The 24,908-nt window shown below is 44.8% G+C and overlaps 1 protein-coding gene across 9 annotated transcripts in view; it reads right to left on the bottom strand.

Moving 5' to 3' along the window:
- Window positions 1-24,908, bottom strand: part of KDM2B (lysine demethylase 2B) — a 139,384-nt gene that overhangs the window by 10,587 nt on the left and 103,889 nt on the right. For 5 of the 9 annotated variants that reach the window (XM_083151348.1, XM_083151354.1, XM_083151355.1 and 2 more), the window contains 6 exons: window positions 17,493-17,735; window positions 16,325-16,468; window positions 8,997-9,083; window positions 8,233-8,502; window positions 7,264-7,302; window positions 2,747-3,417 (listed from right to left, as the gene is read on the bottom strand). In XM_083151348.1, the coding sequence (XP_083007474.1) occupies window positions 2,747-3,417; window positions 7,264-7,302; window positions 8,233-8,502; window positions 8,997-9,083; window positions 16,325-16,468; window positions 17,493-17,735 (1,454 nt within the window). Of the gene's footprint in view, window positions 1-2,746; window positions 3,418-7,263; window positions 7,303-8,232; window positions 8,503-8,996; window positions 9,084-16,324; window positions 16,469-17,492; window positions 17,736-19,774; window positions 20,095-24,908 lie in introns of those variants that run through there. The other 4 variants (XM_083151357.1, XM_083151349.1, XM_083151351.1 and 1 more) reach the window with 4 other exon arrangements.

Here is a 24,908-nt window from a genome sequence, read left to right as displayed (position 1 = left end):
GAGTATATATGATAATAGCTTTATTTGTATCTGCGCCTAAACTCTGAATCATCCCTAGAATCTAGAAGTCTGTCAAATTATATTTGTGGGAGCAGGGAAAGTTGTGCTAGCGCCAGTCTGTTATGCAGGTACTGGTGAGCATCATATATTAATAAAAGGATAGGTTATTATTTTATAGAGCAGATAACTTATAAGGGTGGGTAAACAACTGATCAAAGATAACTGCATTATTACAAAGTACGTGCCTACATTGTGCAGCTTTTTTCCCAGTGTGCTGCAAATTAGCTGACAGTGTTATTTATCTGTAGCCTAGTTTGGTGGTTCTCGTGTTATTTTCACTAAGCCTCACATGATCAGAATCACATCCCAGAAAAGATAAAATCAGATCATAGGATCCAGCTGCCTTTAGCTGCAGCCCCACTGCAGAGCCAGGCGGGTTGTAAACAAAAACATGTGTGTAGCATCTATATAATACAGGACAGCGAAAAATCAGCATCTCTGTTCAGGAGCACACTGCTCTCTGTACAGCATAGTCTCTCCCTCAGCCTCCAGGAAATAGGAGCCCACTGCTCTCTGTACAGCATAGTCTCTCCCTCAGCCTCCAGGAAATAGGAGCACACTGCTCTCTGTACAGCATAGTCCAGTGTTTTTCAACCAGTAGTGTGCCTTGAGCTGTTCTCATGTGTGCCCCCAGATCTAGAGATGCCCAAACCAGTTTACAGCCATTACCAGTTCAAATGTTATTTTACTGGTCTCTTCTTTTCATCTAAAGGGCCAATGTATTTTATTTTTGTTACCTGTGGGGATCAGTGTGATTGTTTTTAATGTGGGGGCCAATATGTTTGTTTTTTTCCTGTGGTGGCCAATGTGTTTTTGCCTGTGGGGATCTTAGGGTGTGCCTTGGCAATTTTAAAGTCCTATTTAGTGTGCCGCAAGGTAAAAAGGTTGAAAATCACTGGCATAGTCTCAGCCTCCAGGAAATAGGAGCACACTGCTCTCTGTACAGCATAGTGAGGCAGATGTATTAACCAGCGTTAAGTGCAAAAATGCACTTAACGCTGGTTAACTGGGGGGGGGGGGATTCCGTCTGTCCCTAATGTATTACTAGCGCACCTAACGTGCGCTAGTGACAGCCCGCCGAGTTACGCTCGGCGGGGCTGTCCCTGCAATCCCCCCCAGGGATTAACGGCAGGGGCGATGTATTAACAGCCTTCAAGGCGTTAATTTGCCCCGGCCGCTTCGCCAGCTCAGGGCTAGCGTTGTCCTATCCCCCACTATGGGGACAACGCTAGCCCTGCGTCTGGCTTGGGCTGCGCTGGAGATCTCGCGGTTTTTGCGAGATCCCGCGCATGCCCAGTGCGGTCGGCCGGGGGACAGGAGATAGCGCATCAGTATTAACTGATGCGCTATCTCCAGAAAGGGACATCGCCGAAGGGGGGAGTTAACGCTCCCCCGCTTCGGCAGACAAGATGTTAATACATCTTGTCGATGTCCCTTCCTGCTTCGCCTCGCTATTGAGGCGAAGCAGGAAGTATCATAGCGGCGCGATAAGCGCTGCTATGATACATCTGCCCCATTCTCTCCCTCAGCCTCCAGGAAATAGGAGCACACTGCTATCTGTCCAGGATAGTCTCTCCCTCAGCCTCCAGGAAATAGGAACACAATGAGGCAAAGATTCTTCTGTACAGATAGCAGTGTGCTCCTATTTCCAAGAGTCTGAGGGAAAGACTATCCTGTTCAGATATCCTCTAAAAAATAGGAACACACTGCTGAGGGAGAGATTCTTCTGTACAGATAACATTGTGTTCTGATTTCCTAGAGGCTGAAGGAGAGACTATCCTGTACAAATAGCAGTGTGCTCCTATTTCCTAGAGGCTGAGGGAGAGACTATCCTGTACAGAGAGCAGTGTGTTTCTATTTCCTAGAGGCTGAGGGAAAGATTTGTACAGATACAGATAACAGCCTCTAGGAAATAGGAGCACACTGCTCTCTGTACAGCATAGTCTCTCCCTCAGCCTCTAGGAAATAGGAGCACACTGCTATCTCAGGGATGCCTACCCTCCCAGAATTGTCAGGAGGCTCCCGAAAATCAGATCCCCCTCCCGGCCCTCCAGAAAGGTGAGCAACCCTCCCGGATACCCCATAGGAACACGCTGCTATTTGTACAGGAGAATCTCTCCATCCGCCTCTAGGAAATAGGAATACACTGCTCTCTGTACAGCATAGTCTCTCCCTCAGCCTCTAGGAAATAAGAACACAATGTTATCTGTACAGGAGAATCTTTCCCTCAGCCTCTAGGAAATAGGAACACACTGCTCTCTGTACAGGTGCATGTTAGCATAATGGTCTAATTTTTTTAAATAAAAAAAGCCTGAATTATTCTAAGCACAGGGGCTATAAAAACATGCAGAATGTGAGTGCAGCATATTATAAGTGGGGCTGTATTGATCAGAAACTGCACACAGAAAATAACCTACCTTAAGGTTAAATTTCTTACAATACTACAGCATATTTCAATATAACAATTCTGTGTACATAAATGAAGTTGCAAATATGTTTTAGTATGACCCAATGCATGTATGCTATAACCAGGACAACCAAGCACAAATTAGAGAAATCAGCACTTGCATTAGTAGCCATGACAACACATTTGTGCAGACCGCATCATGTTACTAAATCTCTAATTGATGTTGGTGTCAATCCATTGAAAAAGTAGAGACGGGAAAAAAAATGTATGTTTAGTTACCATCGGTTCCATGTTTTGCAGACTCTCATACAGATGCACAAATCCCTGTGACTGAGGTAGCTAAAGATGGCCATCCAGACCTCTCTCTGCATCATGTGGGTGGCACCATCCTCAAGGGGCAGAGAATCTGGGGGAGGACTTATTGGAGGAGGCCTTATTACATGGCGCTCCATCTGCATACATTTGGGAGGTGACAAAGAAGGAGGGGGGCGTGTAGCAGCCCTTGGTGTGTTTTTTGGACTTGGGAAAGGTTGGTTGCTGAAATCCTTTGTAGTCCCATTCAGTTCTTTGCTGAATCGGTGCATCCTCTCCCCATTGCTATTCATGCATCTCTTGGGATCATCATCCTCACTCTCTGGTTCTGATTTGATGGGATGATGGTTCTCATGAGCCAAACTGTTCTCTGTTTTTTGTATCTCTTGGTTCAGTTCCTTGCTTAATTCTTTGCTCAGTTCCTTATTAGGGACTTTTCTTTTTCTCCTGGTTTTCTTCTTCTCCTTAAGCTCTGCACTCTCTGTGCTGGGACCTGCAGTAGGTGAGCTGGACCTCGACTGGTCACTGTCTTTAGGCTTTGGGACTGCCTCCGGCAAGTCATCATCTGGCTCCTGTTTTATACGCCTCAATGTCTTGGCCATAAGTGCCCGCTCCTCAGGTGTCTTCCAGGTTCTCTTCTGAAAATCAAGAAGTACAATAACCCTTTAATTTGTGATCCCATAAGACAACTTTTTAAACAAAATATCTAAAGGTGGCCATATACTACTGTGATTTCTCCCCGCAGTATAGGACCATTCGATCCCCACGAGCCGAAAGGGACCTTCTGTTTGTGATATATCATGTTGCCGGGAGGGGTAATGATTCAGAGGTCAGACTGCAGGCAGGTCCAACCTCCAACTCTGAAGTACAAGGGACCATGCACATGCCATTTGGGCCAATTTCACTCAATTTCTCATTCCAATCAGTCAGAATCGGCCCAAATCGCATAATGGTATGGGGGCATAAACTATTTAAAATGGACTACTAACTGCAAAGCACGGACACCAAAACAGGTATTATGAAAGGCAAACAAATGTCAACCAGGCAGAGTTTATTCACACAAATCACATGTGCCTTTTCTAGAGCAAACCGATACATGGAGAATGCATTCAGAGCTGAACTCTTCTGGGACTACATAATGGGTCAACATAATTGTTCTATGACATTACATAAAAACATTATTAAAGGCACATGTAGGTATGTGCTTCCAACAGAATGGAGACAATAAAATGTCATTATATACCAGGGAAAATAAAAACTGTGGAGATCTGCAGGATACACACTTTCGATAATTGGCTGATTGGCCCAATATTTGGACAGTGTGCAACATTCCTGACCTTGCGACACTGTGGAACAATGGGCTTAGTACACACCAATCAGATAACCAATTCATCTGAGTTGTTTATATGACTAGCAGCATGTATAGTTATATAAGTACCCAGCTGTAGCTATACAGGTAATCAATGACCCACAAACTCATGTCCAGAATGTTGTGTAGGCTCTTGCAACTATTTATAATGTTTTCATGTAATGTCATAAAACAATGATGTTGAAAGAACAACAGAAGGGATCTAATATAGCTTATATTTATGTAACAAAAACAGCAATTACATTAGCAGACAACAATGTTACGCTGGGTACACACTATACCATATGCGCCTTGAGTGACGTCACCAGGTCCCCGCTCAGAGCATGCAGTCATTGACAATATGGTTAACATTTGAATGCATGTTCAGATGATGGAGGACATCGTTAATGAGTCGCTGGAGCATGCAGCGTTAACAATATAGAGCAGACACACTAGACCATGGGTCTTCAACCTGTGGCCCTCCAGATGTTGTGAAACTACATGTTCCAACATGCATTGCCACATTTTTTTCCGATAAGAGCATGCCAAAACTGTCAGGGCATGCTGGGACATGTAGTTCCACAACATCGGGAGGGCCACAGGTTGAAGACCCGTGCACTAGACCATGGGTCTTCAAACCGTGGCCCTCCAGATGTTGTGGAACTACATGTCCCAGCATGCCCTGACAGTTTTGGCATGCTCTTATAGGAAAAAAATATGTGGCAATGCATGTTGGAACATGTCATTTCACAACATCTGGAGGGCCACAGTTTGAAGACCCATGCACTAGACGCTATGCACAATATACTGTTATTTATATCGTTATCGTGCATAGCATTAACTATATCTCGTATAGTGTGTATACACCTTTATAGGATACAGCAACAGAAAGTTCTACAAGCAGATAACTACAACTAGACATGCATCAGTCTCAGAGCCTAAGCAAGCCCCCAAAAGTGTCATTTCACACCAGAATGGCAAGGCCATGCAGTTGTATAGCCAGATATATACACTTCTAAACAAGGCACTTACTAAAATGCAGTCATTTGGAAAAATGTATTTGACAACTGGAAGCCTGATATTCAAATAGTCTACGTCTATGCACTATAAAGGGCACTACATATGGATGCACATCAGTTTTCTTCGCTAAACCCTGTTTGGATGTGCTAACACTCTTGAGACATCACATGAGTGGGTTGAGAATAAAAAGATCGGCCAGATGATTGTACAGATGTGTATCCAGGAGGAGCTTCCCACAGGTGTGGGCTACAGAGGTAAAAGGTATGTTTAATATTTAAAAGTGGCCGCACTCCTGGATCCACACCTGAGAAAATAATTTGTGGGTGGTCAGGTGCAAACAGATAACGATGGTCACAAGCACTAGTGATTCACAAACATTCCACTGAGGCAGAAAGAGGATTTCTTTATCGCTTTCTCCTGCTCTTAAATTTTGGGATTAAGCAAATCTTTTTTTTTTTTATTGGACATAAGACTTTAGTTGTTTCTGCGGTAGCGAATGCGTTTTGGTGCACATATGATCTGAATGGTCGGCAAATATGAGAATGTGGGATATACAAGTGCTATAAACTAAGCACTTGTGCGACTATTGCTGAAAGTTTCCTCGGTACTTGTGTATTATCATGGCGCCCATCGCATCGCATACCACTAAATAGGGTACTCGATGTGATTTTCGCATGAAAAAGCCAAAATGTACAATTAAATATCGCATCACATGCCAGCAAAAGGCATGCGATTCGATTGCATGCGATTTTTAATTGTACAAGCACCGTGATGGGTGCATACCATGTTAAATGCCCCCAGAAAGTTAAATCCCCCCCCCCACTGTCAACGTGACCCCCACTGTCAACGTGACCCCCACTATCAACGAGAACCCGAAGCGTGGCAAGCCCGCGAGGGGCGGCGGTACGCGTCCTCCGACCTTTAGATAGTGTGGCGAGGGCAGCGAGCCACCGAGCCCGAAGCGTGGCGAGCCCCGCAAGGGGACGCGGAACACATGTAAAGTCATCCGCGTCCCCTCGCCATGCTTCGGGCTCAGTGGCTCACCACACTATCTGAAATCAACTCCGCTCCGACGTGGCTAGTGGGGGTATGAAAAGGTCGGAGGAAGCGTACCGACGTGATGCATGCAATGTGCTACGATCAACATCGTGGGCGCCGTGATAATACACAAGTACCATTTCCTCTATGAACACTGGCACAACTGAATTTAAGGTAAAATCATGACCAACTTTTCATCAGCGCATATCCTTAAAACACAAAGCTGCAATCCATGTATGCAGAATATATCATGATTTACAATTTTATGGAAAATATCCTCTTGCTATAAAATTCACACAAACACTTTCCGGCTTTACTCAGGAAACCCATAGATGCTATGGGACTATCCTATAAAAAACATAAATCTAATTTTAATACTTTTTAGCAATTGTAAAAATTCAACAAAATATCCTGAAGTTACATAGATATTATTAAATAACAGTCTAACTCAGGGATAGCCAACTCCAGTCCTCAAGAGCTACCAACAGTTCACGTTTTCCAGCTCACCGCGCAGGTACACTGGTGCACTCATTATTGACTAACACATTTTAAAAGACCTATATCATCAGGGTCATTTATGCTGGGTCAACCAGTCATTTCTGACTAAAGGCCCATACACACTGGGCGACTGAGGTGAAAGTTAATCAAAACAGCAGGTTTGAGCGGCTTTCAGCTCAAAGCCGCCCAGTGTGTATGGCCCGGCGATGAGCGGTGCTGCGCGCTCCCACAACATTGCAGAGAAAGCCGTTCATCTGCTGGTTATACCAGCAGATGAGCAGCTTTCAGGATGGCTTTGCTCCGCTATGCAACGCTGTCCTCCCCCCTCCGGGGGCATAGTCGCCCAGTGTGTATGGACCTTTAGAAAAAACAAAAAAAAACTAGAAATCAATAGAACTGTGCGTCCAAACCAGAGCATTGCACTGAAGCCCTTTCTATTGCACAAAAGTGTATTCTGCGTTACATTAATCATACAACGTAATGGCATACAAGAAACAAAACTAGCACATGTACTGCTTTTGACTGATACTAATTTTGGATATGATCAATAGATGTAATCAAATTTCTACATTAAATGTACCTTTTTCTTGAAGAGTTTCTCTTCTTTCCCAAGTTTCAACTACAGAGAAGCAATAAATTAACATTAAAATATGTTTATTACATTTAGCATAAAAATACTACTATTATACTACTACTACTGTCTTAAGTGGCTTTCCATACTAGATATTGGCAAATGCAGTCAACCTTCTAAAAGTTGGTCAGAGGTTTAAAAAGAGAATTGCTAAATAACCATCAGGTCTGAAACCATTCATCTGGTCTACAATATACAGTACAGTTAGCATCACTCAAGCTACAAAACATTAGTGTGACTTGTCTGAGGTGGTATATGGTCATTGGGTCACCAGCAAGTTGTTAGACAGTCATTAGGTCGACACCATTAGGTCAACATGCATTTAGGTCGACCTGTGTCTAGGTTGACATGCAGGGAGGTCGACATGAGTCTAGGTTGACACGGGTTAGGTCAACAGGGTCATTAGGTTGACATGGGTGAGGTCGACATGGGGTTTTTCACACTTTGAGCAGACATGTGCCGTCGGGTGGTATTTCATACCCTACCATCCACATGGGCATGGTGGGAGAATAAAATAGTGTGCCGAGCACAGCGAGGCACAGAGCCCGAAGCATGGCGAGCGCAAGCGGTGCACATTAACCTGTGTCTGTGTCGACATTCGGGTAAAAAAAAAAAAAGGGAATCCCCCTGTCGATCTAATCCATGTTGACCTTACGACGCTGTCGACCTAATGACTGTCTAACAACTTGCTGCTGATCAACTGATCCACACCCTCTGAGGCACAATTTGTCTTGAGCTCATCGGAAGTGCGGTTTTACATTTTCCACCTGCCAGGAAGCGCTCTAGTGTACCGTAGAATGCAGCAACTACAAGTTCGTTATCACTAAATCCAGCAGTTGCTTATTTCTCCCTTCTATAAATTCCATAAAATTATTTTAAAATAGCCAATCTGTAATCTTACCTAATTGTGCCACTCACCCGTTTCCTGACTGCAGGATCTGGATTCTTTTCAAGCGGCCGTTTCCTCTTAAAGGGGCCATCCTCAGGCTTCCGTTTAACAATCCCTTCTATGATCTTCTTTTTGGGTTGCTCCTCAAGATTCTGCCTAGGGGTCTCTTCCCGGTCTCCTTTCTTTTTCACCAGTTCTGTTAATTCCTTGTTATCCCGATTCATCTTCTGCTCCTTAAGCAGGGACCCAGGCAGGTTGGAAGCGTATTTAAATCCTGGGCCTCTTTTTTGCTTGTAGGCCAAAAAAATGAAAATACAAAAGCGACTTTATATCTTATGCCTAAATACGAACAATTACTCATAAATTCTGTAGTAATCACTAAGTATACACAGACAACACTTGTATTGGCAAGATGTGGCCTACTTTTAAAGGAAAGCTCAATATACACACTATATATCTATCAATATATCTATACACACACGCGGTGATTCAAAAGTCGCAGTACACCCTTTTGCTTCATAAAACTGAAGACGGCATCTATGTTCGGTACAGAGGCAAACCATATTTTTCCTGGAAAAACAAACAAACACACACACATGCATACATACATACATACAGTATACATACACACACACACACACAAATTGTGTGTACTGGTGTCTGATGAACATTTGCTGCACTTCCTGCAGTTAGAAAAAAGTCACATCAGCTGACAGCACTGAAGCAGCATACACACATCACCCAAATATAACAGGCAGTACACGTCACAGACGTGCAGTTACTATAAACTCACTTTCCCAGTTTTTCCAGCATGGTTGCATTTTGGACATTCCCAGCAGTTTGGAAGTTCATCGTTCACCACACCATCTGATTCCTTTATCTGCAGGAATATACACGTTAAAAATATACTAACTGAAGAATTGCTCCTGCTGACAGAATGCCTACTTCCTGCATTTACCCAAAACACTATCAGCAGCTTAAGGTTTACCATACATTACATTGCACTACTCAAGATTCACAGACAACCGACGCTACGCGGTGGACCCTGCTGAATGCTGAACACTGAACACAGGTAACCATGATCACAACTCAACAAATGAACACAGAAATAAATATTATAACCACATTAGCAAATGGGATCTGGATGTTGCCTGGCTTTGTCTGAAAGTAAACATTTGGAAATTGGTACTGGAACTGCAAATCCCAGCAAGACCACAGTTCCAAAACGACGAAAGGTGGCCATACACTAGGGCAATTTACCTGATGGGCTGTACTACAGGGTGCTAGGGAGGCTGGCCTAAATAGGGCTATTTCTAGCTATGTAAAAGAAGCTAGTAGCTGCCCTACCTATGGGCCGATTCAGACCTGTTGTTTGGCCAGCCTGAGAATTCACAGTCCAGCTGATTATCGGTCGGCCACACATGCGCACGGTACGCTGTGTGAGCCGTCCATGTACACGTGGCTAGTCATCGCTGGCTTTGTTTGCAAGTTGACTGACAGCCGGCGGGCCTGTGTTTTGTTGGATTGCCTCAGAAAATGCAGGCGTTGCACAGCTGTTGGGAGGGAGGGCCACTGAAGTCAGGGCCATCACAGCACTGGGTAAGTGTAGATTTACTTGGCAGCTGCAAACAGGGCGAAATCCATTTCGATGGTGAGTGATTGCGAATGGTTTACCCCGTTTGCATGGCTTTTTTACACAGAGAAGCATCACACTGATCGGTACAATGCTGGCAACCCACAGATTCGCCATCAAATATGAATTTGAAGAATATGGTAGCTTAAGTAAATGTGCTGTATTCCCCATTTGTATTTTCGGACAATTACAGCCGATCCCAGTCGGCCATGCAAGGGGATGTGGCGCACTTTTGAGTGTCCATGTCATCATCATCCGGGACAAAAAAAAGTGAAAAAAAAAAACCCATGTCGACTTAATGCTTGTGCCAACCTTCAGTGGTCGGCCTAATGTATGTCTATCCAATTATCCCATTCCATTTGCAGGCTTCTAAAGTGTAAATAGTAGAAAAATAAATTAATGGGGGGGGGGGAAACCCCCCCCCCCCCCGGCTATAACTAGCCCTAGGCTCATTGAGCCGGTCCTGGTTACAGAAATACAGAGTGAAAAAAGTGAAAAAAGCTGGTGTTCCCCAGTATTTCTATAGCCAGCACCAGGCTCTTGGCCCAGTGCTGGTTCCCAAAATACAGGGGACAAAAGAAGTAGGGGGTCCCCTGTATTTCAGAAACCAGCACAGGGCTGAAATAGCCAGTGCTGTCTTAGCACATCCGGGGGACACTTTTTACATAAGGTCCCACAGCCAAAGCATGATCTCCCCCCCTCCCCCCCCCATGAACAGCTGTGAAGCAAAGAGCATTGGTAAGTTTTGACATATGGCACCAGAATAGCCAGCAGAAACATAGGTTTGTTTAGAGAAAGTGGGAGCCGGGAACTAGAAATTGCAGGGGTAAGTTACAGTGTAGTGTTCCCGCTAGGCTGTTTTAGCGGGGCGCTGCGCCCTGCCCGATTTTTACAGGGCAAAATGCGCCCTGCCCTGCTAGCAGCGCCCCGCTAAAACAGCGTGGTGCCTGCCCTGGCTGTGTGCACAGGGAAGCGCAGCGCCGCCTTAGACGGCGATTCCCATCGCTTCCCTGGCAGCACGGTAACTTCGGCGGTGCCGGCACCGCCTCCTTTAGTGACGGAGTCGGCCGGGCCCGCCCCTTTTTGCGACGTCGCACCCGGGCACGCCCCTTTTTGAGACGTCGCTGCCCGGGACCACCCACAGTTGTGACGTTGGCGGGCCCGGTCTGCCCCCCTTGCGCTGCGGCGCCCTGCCCGCCCTCATTTCTAGAGGGAACACTACAGTGGTATAGAGGAGAATTCCAGAACAAGACACAGCAGAAGGACAAGAGAAGGCATCCATATAGTGACTTAACAGCTGGGTTCACACTCTGCGATGTATGTATCCAGCCAAGAAACAGACATAGGCAAGGGCTGATGCCGGCAGTAATGGAGCAAGGGCCATTCTGCAATCCACAGCATAGCCCTTGCTCGCTATGTTCTCCTTTGTACTGCATGTGCAGATGACGATAGATGATGGTGGATGATGGGCGCAAGCTCGATTCACCAGCCACAGTGTATATACACTAGACCAGTGGTAGCCAACCCTAGCCCTCGAGAGCTACCAACAGTTCACATTTTCCAGAAAACCTAGCTGCTGCACAGCTGCACTCATTAATCACTAACACATTTTAAAAGATACACAGATGGAGCTAATTAGCTCACTTGTGATTCTGTGAGGAGACCTGCAAAACATGCACTGTTGGTAGCTCTCGAGGACTAGGGTTGGCTACCCCAGCACTAGACAATAACATTTGATCATTAAATCCATCAAAATATTTATATTATTGTCTACTGTGTAATCAGCTGAGTATGGAGCGAGCAGGAATGAATGAGAATGGAAAACAGTGCTACAGCCAGGCACAACAAAGTAAAGGGTTAATGTAGTCTTTGATGCCCCTTTCCCACTGCAGCCTTAAAACGGTATTTTGCAGATTTTTGAGGGCAAAATACCGTTTAAGGCTGCAGTGGGAAAGCGCCAGAGTTGAAATACCGTTTAAAGTTAAACGGTATTTCAACCCGTTTTCAGAGCAGGGTTTTGCACGGTAATCTACCGTTTAAGATGCAATGGGAATGCATCTTTAAACGGTAGAGATGATTGCTGATTTTTTTCAGCAATCATCTCCGTGTGTGTACGCTGCCGGGCTGAAAGATTAACCACTTTCAGCCCGGCGGTACGCCCGTCCCGCTGCGGGTGCAGGCACCCGCAGCGGGTCCACAGCGTGCAGCGCTGGGCAAGATGTGCCCAGGTGCTGCGGGAAGAGGGGGGTCCCTGCTGCTGCTGAGGGGAGAGGGGGTACCTGTCAGCCTGACACGGCGCTGCCGCTGCTGTATCTCCCCCCCGGCGGCCGCTGCCGCTGCTGTATCTCCCCCCCCGGCGGCCGCTGCCGCTGCTGTATCTCCCCCCCGGCGGCCGCTGCCGCTGCTGTATCTCCCCCCCCGGCGGCCGGTTCTTGCGGCGGATGTACAGTCAGTGTCGGCGGTCCCTCTGGCGCAGGGGAAATAGTACTTATTTCCCCTGCGCCAGAGGGACCGCCGACACTGACTGTACATACGCCGCAAGGACCGGCCGCCAGGGGGGAGATACAGCAGCGGCAGCGCCGTGTCAGGCTGACAGGTACCCCCTCTCCCCTCAGCAGCAGCAGGGACCCCCCTCCTCCCGCAGCACATGGGGACAGCTTCCCCCCTCTACCCCCACAGCACCCGGGGACAGCTTCCCCCCTCTACCCCCTCCAAGCTGCCTGTCTATCCTTGTTGATAGATATATATATATATATCTCAACAAGGAAAGACAGGCCTGACCCATTGTCACAGGCACTAAACGTTTTGAAGAGCTAAAACGTTTTACCTGCAATGGGAATGGTACTTAAATGGCATTTGAAACTGTAATCTGCTGCAGTGGGAATGCTAAATACCATTTAAGATTACCTGTAAACTAAAACGGGTCTGCAGTGGGAAAGCAGCATAACTTAAAACAGCATTGAGTGATTGACAATTGAGTTGTGTAAACAAGACACATTGTGGGGAAAGCAATCAACTGAGCTGACATTTGCAAATGAGAGGGGAGGATCATCAAGCAGGGAGCAGACACAGCAGGGCTTACGCTACTGTAGGTACACACCATCCAGTTTTTTTTGTTACAAGTGTCTGGCTGATCAGCCAGACAACTGGGTAGTGTGTATGTAGAAGTATTTGTGCATTTGTAACCAATAAAACCCCACACACTAGAACGATTTTTTGTCCGATTTCCGGCCGATCATCCTATATATCGGCCGATTTCTATCGATAATCGGCCGGTTATTGACGATTATCTGTAAAAAACGGTCGATATATTGGACGATCGGTCGGAAATCGGACAAAAAATTTGTTCTAGTGTGTAGGGGTCTTTAACCAACCTGTGGCTCTTCAGATTTTGTGAAACACCATTTCCCAGCATGCCCTGTGGAATTGCATGCTACCATGTGCATTTTCACAATAGTTAGAGAACCAGAGGATAGCTAGGTCTTATGGGTGAATACAATAATACAATTTTAGAGAACAAAATAAAGTACACACTGAGCAATAAATTGCTCAGTGTGTACACGTGCACAATTTTCCGATAATCACTTAGTCAGACTGGAGCATTTATCGGATCAGCGGCATCACCGCGTTGTGCATACCCAGCTTAACATGGCCACACACATATCTTAAGATTCTCTTTCTAACCAGACAACTAGTAATGTACCAAAAGACAATCTTCAATCTGTTTTCTGGGGTTTGGCAGAAAATTACTTCTCATGGTTTACTTCCATACATTACAGGTTTTCATTTCAACCAGCTTAATAGTTGGCCGGCTGGAAAGATAAACTTTAAATGTAGGGCCAATGGGGAAAACCAATTGTTAATTGCGGGAGCGCGTTAGGATAGCCACAGCTGTACATTACGGCAAACCGAGACGTTGAAAACTGCTTTCAGAGTCATAAGTTGCGAGAAATATTTAGCAAATATGGGCTTGGAGCAGGCCGTGAGGGGTGCAAGATGCTGCGCAGTTACCTCCATTTTACCACTGAAGAAACAGCAACTCGCACCCTTTAAAGCTATTTATTTGATATGGATAAAAGGGGCTTAGATAAAGTGGAGATGAGGTTAGCTAGGAATAGTGAGACCATGACTGTGTGAGAACGAAGTTGGAAGATGCTGGGGACGGAAATAAAGGTAAGTCAGGTCAGCAGGAGCTCGTTCAAAACACAACACTAGGAAATGTGGATTTACGAGCCATGGACGAAGCACCGCAAAAGTGGAAGTCATTAAGGGAGTCAATAACTGAACACAACAGTGTATGACTGAAAATGAAGGGAGATAACCAGACAAAGTGGGGGATATGTATGAAGACGGGATTTCTATTTCACATGGGATGTTGCTATGGGCAACCAATCAGATTCTATTTAGCACATTCTAGAAGATAATAGGTCTGACTGGTTGCGCATGGCAACATCCTATGAGAAATAGAACTCCCATTTTAGTAAATTTCCCCCCGTGTGAGGAATGGATATGATGGAAATATATTGTTGGGGGGGTTACACAGCAAAATTTTTAGTACAGATCAGTTAGAATGTGACACAAACTTTAGTAAATATATTCTTAAGAGGCAATACACATGTAAAAATACAAAGTGTTCACATGTAAATGTAGTTACTTGGAGCCTTTCACACATTCATTTTATCATGTAAATGTACATGCATTTTAGGACAGCAATTAGTTAGGGATAATTACTGATACACTTGAAAAAGCCTTTTTTAAACCTCTTCCACATATTAAAAAAGAATGAATAACACCACATTTAACTAGTCTCAAGAGGAACAGACACACAAAATGTGATGGTAAATAAGAACCATCTAGTCTGTTCCTTAAACAGAAAGTCAAAAACAGTCATCACCTTAAATGCGCAATACACTACTGAATAGAATTTTACACCAGATTGTAAATGAGCCATTAACAGCAGAAAATTCCCACAGCATAACAAGGGTTGCACAAGCTTACACAAAAACACACAATATCCATTAATGGAAGGTAGCTCATTCAGATTTACTTGACAATAATAGTGAGAAATCAAACCAGAAATGTGGACAGGAATTCCAGGATTTGCAGATGCAAGAGAACTGGACACTTTCTCTGCAGACAGGAGGTTAATGTTTTGTTTGGACAAAAATAGTGGACACAAAGGGCAGTATTCAATGTGGCTGGCAAGGGAGTTGAACGGTGGAAACAAGCCACCCTTGCCGTTTAATCCCCGCGCCGGCCGCTCACCGTTCGCTGCTATTGCAGGAAGCCCGCTGCATTTAGCCACGAGCCTCGCTGTTTTGGCGGCTGCTCACTTCATTTCCACATCTCTGTAAAAACCCAGCAAGGTGGAAACAGCGTGTGCAGGGGGGTCAGTTAAATACGGACGATGCAAGTTGTGAAAGCTCGCAAAAAGCATTGAATACTGCCCAAAGGCAAGTTCTATCTAGGAGAGACAGATTCTGGAACATCCACAACATTGACCCTTTGTTAATCTTAAACAATTTAAGACATTATCTTTATATGAAATGTTGCATGCATGCATTAGTAGAGCAATGCCCTAGCCATCATCATGTGGAGACTGCAGGGAATTTAGTCCCGGGCCCAGACAGAAAAGGGGATCAGGACTGGAGTCTATGAAGTATAATTTGTCAGAAATAAAGTTCACATTTCCCTTGAAGCAATCTAGAGGTTGAGTAATGCGGTCAGTGCTGCCGACACCAGAGGTATCACCAGGCAAGCCGGGGGTTCAAGAAGAGGAAAGGGGCCCTGCCTATTTTGTCAGTCCCAGGCCACCAACATTTCTGACGGAGCAATGTATTTTTAACAAAAAATGCCAGTGTGGATAAACTGGTGGTAAGACAATGCTCAGAAAAGTGGATGCTGGTTTAGAACACCCATGGGCCTTACTTTTCTGTCAGTATGTTAACAAAACCAAAAGCTTTTATTTCAGTGTAAAATATCTGCTAAGGGACTGTACACTGAAAGAACTTCCAAGACACATCTTAGCTTTGTAGTTTACCAACAATATCAAAGGGAAAAAAAAAAAAAAGTAATTCAGCTTGACAAGACAGCTGAAAACAAACACTGCATCAGCATTATAAAGGTCCTTTCATATAGCAGAAGTCATGATTACTGCATTATTTAGGCTGTTTGTATCAGATAAATTGAAGCAGCAGAACAGATGTTGGCACTTGCATAAAAACTAATTATAGCCACAGAAAGCAATTGAAATTTTCTGCAAGACTATTAACCATGGAACCCTGCCAAATAAAATAGGATTTGTGCTAGCAGAAATTAAGGTTGATCAACTGTAATTCTTATGCTACACAAATGAATAATGTTAAAAAACAATGTATCTACTTTAGTAATATCTGAAAAAGTGCAGCGTTTATTGCATGGCCATCCATGCTGCACATATCTGGAGAGAGCTAATACACTAAATACAACTGTGCACTATTGGCTCTTACCTTAAGGCATCCTGGGTGGATTATTTCATTACAGATGGAACATTCCATCAGCATTACATTAAATTTTGCTTCTGGTCCTTCTACACAGTCCTCCTTTCCTGCTTCTCCACACACTAGGCAAACAGCTGTATGAGGCAGCACAGGCTAAACGGAAAAAAAAAAAGAAATGGAAGAAAAAGGGGAGGTACAAAAAGAAAAGTATAAGTCACATGTACATTGATAATACTACATGAAATGTAGCTAAAATGAAAGGAAGACTACATTAACATGCAAGAGGCAATCTATGAATACAGCTATCTTTGCTGGTAAACCAGTTCCAAAACGTATGCTTCGCCTAGTGGGGATTTGTGCCAATGAATCGCAGTATGTGATGGAGTTTGATATACATATGTCATAGTGCAGTGACTAACTCCTGAATGTTTTAAGAGTACACCGTTGAGAATAATAAATTCTATTTATATAGCGATCTTTCTTCAAAAGGACTCAAGTTAAAAGAGAATTTTTGCAGGGCCCAATTAAAGTTTATGGGGGATCCAGGGAAAATACTTGTAGGGGCCTTACCAATAGAATGCTCAATAAGAGCATGGATTTAGGAACTGTAAATGTAAAGGTGTGTACATATGCTGCAATACGGTCGTTGAGCAATTTTGGCTTATTATTGCTCAGCAACCATATCGCACCATTTTAGTTTTGATTGAAGAGTCAAAATTGCAGGAACATGCTCCTGCCAGCATTAAAGGCTAGCTGTGGGAGCACGCTACTATCGATTTATCGCCCTGTATACACAAAAAACACGTCCTATATGTTCACTTATCGTCCATTTAGTCAGCGATACTGGCTAATATCGCCCCAAAGATGAACAGAGGACAACCACTAAGTATTATTTAAACTGCAGCCGGCAATGCTTTTCTCTGCATCCTAATCTAAAGTGACCCAGTGAAGCTACAACTATTTTAATGGGCATGGATGTTGACGACAGCAAGAACTGTTAATTAAGTACTGATGGCATGAAGCAGTATATTAAGAATTCTTATTTTTAAATGCAAATCACTTCTATAAGCTAAGATACAAGATAGATTGTTTTATGTAACAGTTTGATAGAAACTGCATTGAAGAGTAGAAGGGTAAATAGAAAGACAGTTAAAAAAATCCATACAAGCATCCTTACACAAGAGACATTACGTACAGCTATACATTGCCGCATGATACACGATTGTTTCATTCGTCCTGGTCCTCCAAACTTCTTCATGTCTTTGCAAAAATGACACTCCCCACACTCGGTGCGTAAGCAGGCCTCACACTTGCGACAGCGCGTACGTCTCCGGCGGGCGCCAGCACTGGTCCTGTTCGCAGACAACTTTACTGCAGGAGAGGTGGCAATTTTCCCTTTTGGCCGTCCCACAGCACGGTTCTAGACCATACAAATATATATTTAAGATTACTTCAAAAGTCACAGTAAATAAAAAAAAATTTTTTTTATCCTGCTAATTGTAAGTAAGAAATAGAGAGATTCTAAGTATAATACAATACATCATTACATTTTAGTCAAAAATATGTTTGCAGTACCAACTAGTGCTTTATCTAACTAGTGTTTATTTTATTTCACTGTGAATCTCTGACTCTGCAACAAGCCGGGGGTATACAATTAAAGACACACATCTATAAATGTTTTGTATGGAAGACATATGGATCCTTACACAAAAGTAGACAAGTAGGCACATAGCATTAATAACCCAGATCGAGCAACCCGGCATTTCAACCAGGGATAAACATGGGTCACAGTGTTTTCATGGGTGACACAGGTTCAGTGTGAAAGGGTCAGACCCAAGTTCAAAATCCCATGTCGGACCCGGGTTTGTAATGCAAAAGTGGTATTAGAGAAATATTGGCGATTAAAAACACACTATAAAAACAGGTGTACAGTAAATATATCTTTTAATGGTGCGGGTTTCAACGTGTTACACAAAACTTTACAACCCCAGTTATAAATGTCTCCTAAAACTCTGGGCACAAACGTAAATCAAGGATGCTGTGAACATACTGTACACAGGAAAGGATATCAGCCCATACTAGAGAAAGTGACTATATTGTACAATCTAGTACATGCTGTATGTGCTCAGCTGGAGCACTGCCTGCATCTCTTGTTGGTGCACATCTCTTATTATCTTAAGTGTCTGTACAAGGTCAAGGTTAAAGTCCCATACACACTGAATGTTTTTGTTTTCAGGTAGCATTTAGAAGTGGCCTTCTGATACATAGCATTAAACAAAATGTGTAGTTTGTATGCCCAATAATGATACACACGCCCCCCCCCCCCTTCCCATCCTATCCCATATATCTGTGCATGTAGCTTAATCGGACTACTGTATATAATCAGCGGCTGAATGCACAGCAACTGCCCCAGTGATGTCACTGAACAATGTCACTGAACAATATTAACATAACATGCGCACGCTCTCGTAAACTATAGGCGCCTCCAGTTGGATAGTGTGTACCGGGCTTTAAGCTGGCTAAACACGATGAGATCATTTCTAACGATATGCATGATAACAATATTGTTTAGTATGGAGCTCTGGGGAGTGCAAGGCAAATCGTTAAAGGTCATATTGGCTGAGCATATCGCATAGTGCGTAGCCAACTTAAAGCCAAGAATTTCAGACCTTCAATGTTTAACCCTTTGGAGTGCCAACGTTGCTGTGAGCGATCCTCAAAATATCCACTAAAAATGCCAGCATCGCTCACAGCGACTGTCCCTTAGTATAAATAAATGCAGCACAATCAATTAATCGAAGTTAGTTTAAATATTGCACCCCAAAAAAAATTGTCACTGTGTGTGACGCTGGCATTTTTAACGGATATTTTGTGGATCTCTCACAGCAACTCAAAGGGTTAATAAAAAAGTTTTGCTTGACCATTTTCACACCTATTTTGACAAATTCCTGTGGCACTCAAGGGAGTTAAGCAGAAGTGATCACACTAACCCACAGTATATGGCCTATGTCAGACTTTAACATAAAGTGATGCCACATGCCTTTAGCTAAGGAAATATCACTGGATGTGTAAGCAATGCTGCTCACATCCTGATTCTAAATGATGAACTGGGCCTCATTAAATATTCACATAGCTGATGTGTGCCAGTGACGGGAGATTCACATGCCCACGAATAGCAGCACTGCCTAACATGATCGATATACACACACACAACCATTTTTACGAGGGACATGTGAAGGCATTACCAGTGTGACGTTACGGCAGCACCACAGTACTGTACAGTAGGATCAGAAAATTGCTGGAATAAATGGCATAGATACACAGAGAACGGAAAGCCCCAGTGAAGGCGACTGATCATTAATTGCCCATGTTAAGTCCCTCCCCCATCGCCAATTCCTCCTGAACTAGCCCCCCGTTCCCCACAGCGCGCTGATCGGAGGGCAGCACACGGGCACCGACCTGATCCTGCTCAGAATCGTATTCCTCCTCATCGTTGCTCAGAGAAAGGGCCATTTCTCCTCCTCCGGGCCCAGTGTGACATAAAGCAGGGACGCCGCTGCTGCAGACTACGGAGCCTGCACGGGCAGTGGAAGGAGGCGGAGGAGGAGGAGGGCTGCCGCTGGAGGAACACACTGCTTGCACAAAGGGGAGGAGGGCTGCTAGGCTGCTGGCTATTCATGAGCTCGGCCCAGGAAAGGGTTTGCCACCTGCTGCTCACCAATCAGCGCCCGGGGCTTGGCGGAGGATGGAGGACAGCAGGTAGGCTGTGTGCGGGCAGCCGGGAACGTGTGCGCTGGGCTGTGCTTCCAGAACACACAGCGCTGCCGGTGCCTGGAGACTCCGCTCTCCCAGCAGCAGCACAATGGCTAATGAGCCTCCTCCCCCTGCATCGTGTGTGTGACAGCCTGCTCACCATAGCACCTAGGATGCTGCAGATATCAACCACACAGAAACTTATCACACGTATAGCATATATGTTATATATGTACCAATGACATCACCCTGTGTAACCATACCACCATTTTCACACATACACTCTGTAAGCCATTTTACCTGGTAATTACCTACACTAGGTTTTAGCATCCCTAAGTGCATTTTCCACATCTTTGCATGTGTATGTAGGGGAGATTAATTTTTTGCTTTGGTAGTGTATCGGAATACATATTATTTAACATTGTGTTTTTAGTGTAAGCCTGCTATTATGTTGCTACATTAAATCTACATCTTACTACATTTACAGTGATAACTGTGTGTTCTTTATTAGCCATTATGCTCAGTGTTCTTTTGCTACTTTTAATAGAAAGAGCAAGGCCAAAGCATAGCTTTTTAGATGAACTGTAGCTGAACAAGGTGTTACTGCACACTCCCATATTAGGGAGCTCCCAACTGTCTAATTACAGCAGGACAGTCCGGCTAATTGGAGACTGTCCTTCCTGTGGGCAGGGAGCACAGTTGGGGAGCCGATGATTCAAACATAGGGTCATGGTGCTCAGCCACACCCCTTTTCTGGCACAACAGAAGAAATTTACGAAGATGTGTATTCTACTTCACATGTGATATTGCTATGGGCAACCAATCAGATTCTACTTTTTATTTATTTAGCACCATCTAGAAGATAGACTGAATCTGATTGGTTGGCCATAGCAACATCACAAGTGAAGTAGAATACACATCTTAGTATATTTCTCCCAAAATGTCCCACTCCTGGGCCCAGCTAGCAAAGTTGGGAGGTGTGCTTACTAAATTGAGGAGCTTTCCCTTCTTGCGGAAATCCACACGCTGAAGTCACTGCGCTGTCCAGGTAGTAAGGACAACGGATATAGGAGGTCACTGTCACTATGCAGCGTTAGTTCGCTGCTTAGCGAGCCATGCAACGCCCCCAGCTGCACAGCAAATGTACCCGCCCCACTAGGAATGGAGGTTTTGCATATCCGGTTAGGTCAGCAACCTGCCTTTGGAAGCCATGTGCCTGTCCCCATACACATGGGGTCACCCAGCGTTTTCTGGGAGCGCGTAGCGTTTTGGGTGTACAACACAGGAAACACGGGCATTTGCATGCAAAGCCCCCTGCCAACTCAGCCCCCCTGTGTAAGCGCCATGGAGACTATGCAAGTATCTGAAGGCACCTGCACAGGAGCCCTGCACATGCAATCAGAAGGAGGGCTATTATGCCAAGGTGTAAATGCAGAGCATCACTTCTTATGACTTTTCACATTATGCAGCCTGCAATAGAGGGGGATATGGTCATTAGGTCCACCTTATTAAAGTAGACATGCATTGGGCCGACCACTGAAGGTTGACAGGCCTTCGGTCGACACCTGAAATAGGTCAACACAAGCATTAGGCCAACAGTCAAAGTGTCGACACAAATTTTTTAACATTGTTTTTTTGTGCCGACAGGTGAAATTTCATGCCCTACCTTCCACTAGGTCATGGAGGGAGAATATAATATTGCGCAGCATGCGAGGGGATTTGGTACACTTTGATGGTGTTCATGTCTACTATGACTAGGTTGACATTCGGGGGGAAAAACAAGAAAACCTCATGTCAACCTTGCCATAGTCGACCTTCCAACCCTGTCAACCTTAGCCATCGACAATGGCAAGGTAATCAGTGAAAGGGTCGACAATAGGTTTTTACAAAAAAAAATTTGGTATTTGCAGGGCGCTCAATTTACATACGTGCGGCATCGCATCGCATGCAATTTTGCGGTGCAATGCAATGCGATTTTCCTTAGTTAATGTTTAGTGCACCCCTGCCCGCAGATCGCATCGCATGCCATTTGCGGTGTGATGCGATTTTTCATTGTATAAGCACCCATGTGATGAGATGTGATAGTACTTCATTTTAAAAGCACCCATGCACACCCCCACTATCCATGTCACCCTGAAGCGTGGGGAGCACACACGGTTAAGCATCCTCCCAACCTTTACATACCCCCACTATCCACGTCGGTGCGGAGTTGATGTTATAAAAGTGTGGTGAGCGCAGCGACCCACCGAGCCCGAAGCGTTGCAATCCCTGTGAGGGGACGTGGAATACATGTAAAGTAATCCGCGTCCGTTCGCCACACTTCGGGCTCGGTGGCTCGCCACAATTTATAAAATCAACTCCACGCCGACGTGGATAGTGGGGGTATGAAAAGGTCGGGAGGACACGTATCCGCGTCCACTCGCCACGCTTCGGGGTTATGTGGATAGTTGTAGTGTGCTAAATGTATACTGGGGGTGTTGTGCTAAATCGCATGCGATGCGATTTCACTACGCAGAATAGCCCCCTAAGCAAATAGCTCAAAATATTTAGTACTTGTGTATAAGCTATCATCCACTACAGCGTGGTGGCAGAATAAAATAGTGGCCAAAGCATGGAGAGTGCAGCAAATGTCGACATGGGAACCCTTTGACAGTGTCCATGTCGACATTCGGGACAAAAAACTCAGGTCGACATTTTGACTGTCGACCTAATGATTGTGTCGACCTTCCAATCCTATCAACCTCCGCCATGTCGATCTATTTCAGGTGTCAACCTAAGCACTGTCGACATGCTGTGGTCGACCCAATGACGCATACCCCTTCTGAGCTTTCACTTAGCTGGAAAGTGGATAATGGCAATGAGGGGCAGATCTGTTCCTTTTTTTGGGACAGACACACACACACACACACACACACAACTCCTCCTCTTTATGTCCTGGCACCTACTCTTTCTAGTCTTAAACCGCCCCCCCCCCCCACCCCCACCCTTTTTTTGGTGTGGTCACATGGATTATTAAAAAAGAGAGAGAGAGAGAGAGAGAGCGAGAGCGAGAGAGCGAGAGCGCGAGAGAGAGCGAGAGAGCGAGAGCGAGAGCGAGAGCGAGAGCGAGAGAGCGAGAGCGAGAGAGAGAGATTGAAGGAATTGTCAGCTTGCCAGCAATAAAAGTAATTCGGCAAATCAGCGTGGTGAATGGATTGACACTGCGAGGAGGACACTGCTGGATACGGCACCCACGCCGAGTAGATCTCAACCTCCAACACCGACCACACGCAGGATACGCTGGAGAGCCTCCGACAGGACAGCCACACTTGTCAGGATTCTGGCACGCCCAACTAGTTTTGACACCGGATGGACTTCTTCACCCCCTGAAGAAGTCCATCCGGTGTCGAAACTAGTTGGGCGTGCTAGATTCCTGACAAGTGTGGCTGTCCTGTCGGAGTCTCTCCAGCGTATCCTGCGTGTGGTCGGTGTTGGAGGTTGAGATCTACTCGGCGTGGGTGCCGTATCCAGCAGTGTCCTCCTCGCAGTGTCCATCTATTCACCACGCTGATTTGCCGAATTACTTGTATTGCTGGCAAGCTGACAATTCCTTTACTCGATGTATGTGAGCATATATATTTTTCAGTAAAGTGTTACTTTTAAAATACTCACTGGTGCGCTTTTTCTCCTTTCTTTCTTGCAAATTTACTGTCTGACCCGTGGTGAGGGTCTGTGGAGAAACTGAACTGAGCTACCATGGTTGTGGGGAGGCTGCATCTTAGGTTCTGCCGCCTAGGGTGGCGAGAAGTCTGGAATGGAGTATGCCAGTATGGAGATAAAGCTACCTTTGGGGTCATGGGGTCTCTGGCCTCACATCCACGCTGGTTTAATTCTTGCTAATGGCAAAGGTGGTTTTCTACTCTAATGTTGTAGACCAATTCACAAAACAGTCTACCACATTCTGTCTCCTTGTGAAATGCCGTCCTTGTTAAATAGAGCCCTGTACAAAGTCGTATACATTTATCTTAGGTTTGCCATGTGTTTATACAGGCCTTTTTGAAAATGTGCTAATTGGTGCATGAATCGCACATTCATACCAGATGTTTGTAAATAGCCTGTAGGGTTCCTGGGCAGTACACAGGAACTGAGCGGGTGCAGAATGCCAGCGGGATTTCACCAACATGTAACTGATGCTTACTGCACTTACACATAATGCTGCATTACTGTTGCATCCTGAAGCAAATGGCTAAGGAAGGTATTATCAAAGCTTGAGATAAATTACCCAACAATGAGCTAATTTGTTTGTACTTTAGCTCACCATTTTATCTCTCTGAACATTGAATACACTCCCCTAAATGAGAAGTGGATGGGTTACAGTAGTTATTCTCAGGCTATTTGTCAGGTCAGTCAGTGTCTTCAATGTATCCTTCAATAGCCATTTCAAACATTACACTAAATTCTTAGGAAAGTCAATGAGCAATGTATTAGAGCAGAAGCATCCAAATCTAGCCCTCGGGGAAACATAACAATGCATGCTTCTCACAGAATCACAAATGAAATAATTAGTACCATATGTGGATCTTTGAAAATGTGCCACTCTGTAATCAATACATATATGTCCATCAAGGACATATGGAAAACATGTGCAGACAAGCGGTTGCACATGCAAAAAAAATCATTCCAACCAGCCATCTAGTTAGAACAGAAATCTAATTGGGAGAAAAGGACAATGGCGGTTTGCTCTCAAACACTGGAAACGGTCACTCAGACAAGCTCTTTGAATCAAACTTTCTCCGATAATTGTGAGCAAATGGGCGATTGCTTTTGCTCCCATACATTACCAGATTTTTTTTCCAACTAA

Source organism: Crinia signifera, chromosome 1, assembly GCF_055691185.1.
Source record: "Crinia signifera chromosome 1, ASM5569118v1, whole genome shotgun sequence".
In the NCBI taxonomy this organism is placed as follows: Eukaryota; Metazoa; Chordata; class Amphibia; order Anura; family Myobatrachidae; genus Crinia; species Crinia signifera.
The sequence above is the reverse complement of the archived record's forward strand: the minus strand, read 5'-3'. Positions and strand labels throughout refer to the sequence as shown.